This window comes from Euprymna scolopes, chromosome 2 (genome assembly GCF_053919585.1).
Source record: "Euprymna scolopes isolate OS-2025 chromosome 2, ASM5391958v1, whole genome shotgun sequence".
NCBI classification, from domain to species: domain Eukaryota; kingdom Metazoa; phylum Mollusca; class Cephalopoda; order Sepiida; family Sepiolidae; genus Euprymna; species Euprymna scolopes.
In genome coordinates, this window is record NC_136483.1 from 146,298,930 (window position 1) to 146,306,429 (window position 7,500).

General features: G+C 34.2%; 1 protein-coding gene across 3 annotated transcripts in view; it reads right to left on the bottom strand.

Moving 5' to 3' along the window:
• Nucleotides 1-7,500, bottom strand: part of LOC145297210 (uncharacterized) — a 75,269-nt gene that overhangs the window by 3,333 nt on the left and 64,436 nt on the right. Inside the window, exon 4 of one of the 3 annotated variants that reach the window (XM_080143325.1) lies at nucleotides 2,946-3,061. In XM_080143325.1, the coding sequence (XP_079999451.1) occupies nucleotides 2,946-3,061 (116 nt within the window). Of the gene's footprint in view, nucleotides 1-2,945; nucleotides 3,062-3,119; nucleotides 6,870-7,500 lie in introns of those variants that run through there. The other 2 variants (XM_080143327.1, XM_080143326.1) reach the window with 2 other exon arrangements.

Consider the following 7,500-nt stretch of genomic DNA (forward strand, 5'->3'; position numbering starts at 1 on the left):
AACCTTAATCTATAAGTACTTACTTGACACAGCCTAAGTAAATGTTGTTAATAATAATCGAGGATACGTCTTCGTCAATCAGTCTGACAATTTCGTTTATTTTTAGGTAGGTGATGTCCTGAGATATGGGTCAGTGCAGTTTCTGTGAGATCCACCGTCCCAGGCTTAACCTTCTCTCGTTTGAGAAGTGGTTAGCTTATTGATAATAGCCTGAGGTGGCCCTACTGGGGAATGTTTTGTAGGTCAGAGTTAACACGCTTCTTGTTTGCTAGCTTTTTAGTCCCTACCTTCCAACCTTGTGTCACATCTTCCCGTGGTGGGAAGGAAGTAAAAAATGCCCCCCCCCCCCGAAACCCCAATAAAATTATCATTTTTTTTTTACGTTTATTTTTTTATCAATGATCACTCATTGGTGCAGAGGGTGAAAAAGAAAATATCTGACGTTGACACAAAATCAAAACAATATTCAGAAGCAGTTCAACTTTAAAAGTTATATCTTCTATTATATAAAGGGACATTGCCTATCAGTTTTTTTGTTTTTTTTAAATTGTATTTCAGAAAGTTCTCAGAAATCAAGAGCGCCCCTTCCATGGGCTAACACTTGATGTCGTTAAGAGATGCATAACCATAAGTATCGCAGTGTTTGTTTATGATTCTCCCTACCTCTTAAAATTTGAGTTAGTAAAATTTCTTCCTCCCCAATTGATCATTTAAGTGTGGTATAATTTACTGTTCTTGTGGTATTTTCCTAGGTCTTGACGAATCCCAGGACAAGAATTCACCTGGTTTGGTGGAGTATCCAGCTAAGTGTTATTACTTAAGGTGACATCGCAAAAAGAAGGTGCATTATTCCTTGTATGAGCCGATGTGTAACCATGCTGAGGGGATCTTATTTAGACTTCAAATACTATGTCATTTTGAATTTTTAGTCAGGGTTTACTTTTAGGGTGAAGTATCTTAATATCAGGATGTCTTGACGAACTTTTCTATAAGGAGACCAAAGACAATCGAAGATGGCGTCGAGCAGGTAATTAAAACTCTTTTCAATGTCTATCTATGTGTATAAGTTAAAAACTACACAAGACACCCCCGCAAAGCTGATACATTCTTTTTCAGCATTGCCTCGGACAAAATATAAGCACTTTTTTTTTTTTTTTTTTTTTTTTTTTTTTTTACAAAATATTCATTCTTTTGGGGATAAACAGGGACAAGATTAACCAGTGAGAGAGAGAGAAGGGAGGGGGTATACGACATTTAGAGCAATTTTTTATGTTATTATGTAGTCATTTATCAATGATTTTTTCCAGTTGTTAGAAAAAGTGAGAAAAAGAAAATAATTTTATAAAAGTAAAAGAGAGCAAGTAAAAGGAGGGGTGAAAGAGAGAGAGAGAGAGAGAGAGAGAGAGAGAGAGGGGGAGTTTAAAAGAAATTTTATGCACACACACTACCTCTTCTATTTTGTTGCCCATACCTTTTGGCTATTCTAGATAACCATGCTAACCTTTACCAAGTCATAGAAGTAAATGTGATATATATTTTTCACTTATTTGGTAATACAAATGAGAAATTGTTTGATCTCTGAAAATAAGGCTGAAGTACATTAAAAACAAAAGCCATGATTAGAGGTGATATAGATAAGTCAGGTATTGCTTTTTAAATACACAAATATTTGGTATTATCTTTGAAAAAAAAAGAATTTAAACTTTTTAATTAATTTTAAATAAGAAAGAAAATACAGGAAATTTCTCTCCTCTCCCTCCTCTCTCCGGCCCTCTCTCTCTCTCTCTCTCGCGCGTGCGCACACACACACACGGTATTTATTTGCTCCCCCCAATGAGCAAATTAGGCACAAGGCCGATTTTTAATGTGAGGAGTGAAGGGAAAATGGGGACCAACTCCCCAGGGAGTAGGGGAGCTGGATAGTGACAATTGGTATGAAGGGTTGCCCCTACATTGACCAAGGTCTTATCTGTGGGGTCGCCCCCACATATGGTCTTTGCTTGCAGTATCTGCCGAAACAGATACTACACTTTGATCTTGGCCCGAAGGCCACGGAGGTGGCCTAGTCGTGACCAGACACACACACACACGCACATGCGTTAAAAACAGAACAGTATGTAGAAGATAAGGTAATCTAAAAATAATGAGAAAGTTAATCCATCCATTAATATATCAACTTTATTTACAACTTAATAGAACAACCAAAGACTGAAGAATTAAAAGTGTTCAAATCTATAAATGAAGAAAGCGTTGCTTTGTTCGTATGTGTGTAAACTTGTGTATGAGTGAGTTTGAGAGACTATATGTATAAGCTATCGCTATGTTTAGTTATCCAAGACTTTATCTTACGTTGTTTGTCGACATACCTGTAACCAGGACTAGATTTAGTTTGCTTGTAAGAAATCTGAGTAGCAGTTGATAACACCGTTTTGTGATCGTGGTAATTTGTTGTTGTTATTATTGCTGGAATACGATTCCATAATTATTCGCAGCATCAAAGAAATGTGACACTCAGCTTTTCTCAGTATTTCGTACATCATAATTGATTATTTTCATTGTTACAGATAAAAACAGAATTGTTATTTTTCATGACCAGACAAGATGATCATTATATTACTGGATAACTTTTGTTCTTAAGTTCAAGTACTGATTTTATGGCCATATATATAGAATAGACTTATTGTCACAGGTGTATGACAGCATGCACCGTGCATCTTCGTTTAATCCAGGTCTCATCAACGCTCACGCTGTTGGCTCCTGTTCCTCTCTTGTCAATCAAGAATCACACAGACACTTATTTGGTCTTAAAGAGTTTAATTAATGAAACAAGAAAGACAAAAATCAAATACATGTGTATGAGAGACAGATATTTAGAAGGAATGAATTTGAGGGAGAGATACTATTTACATATATTGGATTCGGCATTAAATAACCCTTTTGCCTACCTGTCATCACCGTCCCTGCCCTCTTGCTGGACTGTCCGTAACTGCCGCGCCTGTTCTCATCAGTATTGTCGGAATTTATCTTGCTTCCAGATAAATTCGACGCTAAAGTAACTAAGCTGAAAAAAAAAGCATGAAACAAAAGAGGGGTAAAGAATAAAATATAAATATCTTGCTTTGAAACGAAGAAGAAACTTTATTTACAATAAGTTGCAAATTTTTCCCTTTGCGGGCATTTAACTTATGAAACGCCAAGGTAACATATTATGAAAAAAGTAACATGTAATGAAAAAAACAACAACACTGGTTCTTATAAAGAAGTTGTGTGTATCCATTAACGAATACAATAATAGTATTCAAAATGGTATCTCCTAATCACACTCGCATATGAAATTAATTTTAAGAGCGTACTCACAATTGAAAGCCAGTCAGGCAAGAACCTTTTTCCTTTTTTTCTTGTTTAAAGTCCTTTTAGAATTTTCTTTCCCTCCATGTTCGCGTGCAAACTGTAGAGACACACATGAATTTCAGGAGCAAGACCTCGTCGCTTGTCCAGATAGGAAATTCCAAAATTCCTTGTCACGTAAAAGGTATTTTCTTTAAATTCCACTCCTTGTAAAATACGCGCAAAACCGTAGCCACGTAGTTAATTTTCAGAAGTCTGTCTCGTCACAGCCGGGTATTAATTTCTTGCCGGGTTTACTTCTTTGAAGGAGGCTCATCAAAATTCCATTTTCAAAACCGGGCAATGAACACGTTCACTCTCCACGTCAGCAGAATTTCAAAAGAGGACGAAATACGCGCTGGGCTCGTGACGTCATCACAGAACTAGCATTTCCCTTTTCTCCAAATTAAAAGGAGTTTCGTACAAACCCAAAATATACGAAACTAAAAATCATAAAGGATACAAAATACAAAAAATCATATATAAGAACCAGATAAAAAATAATAAATGTTAACAGGGGGGATGCACCATTATTGGCACAAAAAAAATTCCAACAGTATCGGCAGGCTGAGAGAGGAAGAACTGCTTGTGGTTTATTGACTTCTGTTTTTAGGCTCTCCCTCCTCCCCCATTTTTCTATTTGACAAACAGATAGTTCAGCAACTCTTCTAATCCAGACAAAATCAGGAAAAGGAATTTGATAAACTTGTTTTTGCTAGGTTAGTTTACTGAGTGGCCAATAGATGGTTATGTGTGTAGCCCATCAATTTGTTTACATTGTACCTGTTGATTATAGTTTCCTTCCTTTTTTTTTTTTTTTCTTTCAGATTATATCTTATTTTGGTTAAATTTAACTCTAGTTATAACTCCATAAATTCATGGACAGCAATAGTGTTAAACAGAGAGATTGGTCTATTTCAATTTTTAGTGGTTTGGAGACATACGAGTAGTAGGTGTATAATTAGTGGGTTAGGGGTATAATGATGAATTATTAAGGTGAGATCAGATAGTCCGGCAAAATGATAAATCCGGCCAGTTTCTTGAATCTGGTATTGTACTTGTATTGCTTTAACTTCCTTTTGCTTTTTCATTATTTTGCTTTACTGCCTATAAACCCTTTACATGTTATTAATGTCAAATCATATAGATTTGGAAAAAGGTGCTTCAAGTTATATCTTAAAATAATTATTCATAATGTTTAGTTTGGTTGTTTTGTCGAGAAAAATTGTTGCTTTTTTTGCAAAGGGAAAAGGAAAAAAAAAGACAATAACATCAATTTCTGGTACATTTAAGTCAGACAGTCTGATCTGGTAATACCAGTCCATTTTGTGTTATACATTTTAGAATGCAATGGGAAATCTCCATTTATGACTTAGAAATAACATTTTTAATCATATATTCAACATAAGACACAAAAGATTTTAGTAATTATTTTATTTCTTTGTATATTTTACATTTTGAAATTTGTTGGTCTGTTAAAATTTTTATAAAACCATTTTCTATTATCTGTAATTTTTAAAAGAAAGCAAAAATAATTGAACAAAAACTAAGAAAAAATATATAAAAATAAAAATGCGAACAAAACAAGTTTTAAAATGAGTCAGAGATAAAAATGATAAAGGTAAATGAGCTAAGAAATGCACTGCTGATAGCATTAAACACAAATCAGGAAATTTACTTTTAATAATAAGAAAAAGTTAAGTAAATAAATCTTGCTACTACAACAGATTACATTCCTGAAAATAGCAACAAAAATATCGAAAATGGGAAAAAATAAAAAAATATGAAAATTCAGAATTACGGATTATGTGTGTGTGTATGTGTGTGTGTGCGCCTGCGCGCACGCGCGTGTGTGTGCGTGCATGCACGCATGTGTGTGTGTGCGTGCACGCATGTGTGTGTGTGCGTGCACGCATGTGTGTGTGTGTGTGTGCGTGCACGCGCATGCGTGTGTGTGTGTGTGCGTGTGTGTGGTCACTTTTCCTTGGTACAGATTTTATCAAATTATTTCTATCAATACTAAAATGCTAAATTAGGTTAGGAAAACGATTTCATAGACAGATTAACTGTTTGATAGAAACTTCACCCATCAACAATTTTTAAACAAAATATTAAATAGAGAAACTCGAAAAGTTAGTTACTCTTGCACTAAAAACACAGGGAACATAATCAATGGCCACAACTATAAGTAGCAAGTACAATTACAGATTAAAAAGCAGCTGCCCAATGGAGGTAAAATAGAATTTTAACAATATTGGTTACAAGGCGACCGTATTTCTGAGGACAGTGAAAAATATTGGGACTTTCTCAAGAAACTGGAAGCAAAGATATTACAAATACAAATATTCTATCTTGAACGAAAACATTAAATTGATTGTCCAGCACGTTTAATTGGTTTAATCCATGTTAATTTGAAAAAATAAGACTAATAAAACATGGAAAATAACAATATATTGAATAAAACATAGTGAATTTATATTAAGATGCCGACACAAAAATAAATTAATAAGTTAATCCATCCATTAATATATCAATAGATTTGTTGCCTATGTATATGCATAACAGTAGCACAAATTAAACATAATTTTCTTTTAATAATTTAAATTATTTACAAATCAAAAATAGATAGTTTTCTATTGCTTCTCTATGAAGGCAGGACTAGATACAAGGTCAGTTTTTAATGTAGGAAAAATCAGCTCCTCAAAATGGGATGCTCTGAATTAGTACAAAAAAATACTTACTTTAGTCTAGAATAATTTCTTTTTCATTGACCGTGGACAAAAAATATTGAAGTGTAGTATCAGAACCAAATCTACACTTTGCTCCTAACAAAAGAATATGTGTGTGTGTGTGTGTTAACTTTCCTTCTACTATGGGAAGATAAGTCATAAGATGGGTTATAAGGTGGGAAGACTGGGTTAGCGAACAAGAAGTGGTGAGTTCTGACCCCCCCCCCCTTAAAAATTGTCTGAGCAGCCCTGCTAGGATTTCCTGGTAAGGGCACCTCAGGTAATTAGCTATATGTTAATTCCTTCCCAAAGTGAGAAAATAAGGCCTGGGAAGGTGAATTTCCCAAAGTTAAACAGAATAAATACCACAGCCCGACAGAAAGAAGGCTACCACCATTACCATGTCCCAGCCAGACTTAGAACAGATCTTGACTAGTATGATTGGCGTAAGAATGGTGATGGATTATTTTGCCACAGTGTGAGTGTGTATGTGTATGTATCTTTATATTTTTAGATTATTACCAAACTAACATTCAATTAACATTATTTTCTTGTTTGAATTTCAAAATCTTCAGATCCGAAAGTTTAATCTTTGAATGTTAATTTCTTTTGTTTGTTTTTTTATGAATGATTCAGATTAAACCATTTTTTTTTTTTTTTTTTTTTTTTTTTTGTTAGTAAAGTAACAATTGATCACTCGACAACAGCACCAAACTGCATTATTTTCTTTAAGTTTCAGCTGGGAACATGCACCTACAAAAATTGAGAAGAATTATTATTTTAGTAAGATATGACATTATTGGAAAATGAAAAGTTTTGATAAAGAAATTTGTATTAACTGTTCTATTCAATTTGAAATTATTTCATTTGAGTATATTTGTTGCCTATTGAAAACTTTAATATCATTTCTGAAAAAGTGATTTTCTGCCTCATTCCTGCCTCAAGTGAAGCAGTCACAAAAAACTGCTTGTTCCAAAATCCACAATGGCAAACAATGTGAGCTAGCATAGATGATGACTAGGGCTATGACAAGAGAATATTCTTTTCATTATTTTGACTCTCGAGTATATATCAGTTAATATATTATGTTTTTAGATAGAGTGATGTTGTTCTCGATTGATTAACTGTGTCTAAGAATCATAGCCGCAATGATGATCCATCTCCATTCCTTGATATAGGTAGCACCAATCTTGATATATATCTGTCTCTGATCTCTATAGCCTCCACTTCAAGCTAATAAATCCTTTACTGAAAAAAAAGTCTCATGTTCTCATGTGAGTTGATGAGATGATGGATGATATCAGCCACAGTGTGTATAACGAGAGCATACACATCTCAGACTCATGACTATCCAACATACTAACTGGTCTTCTACTCTCTCAAG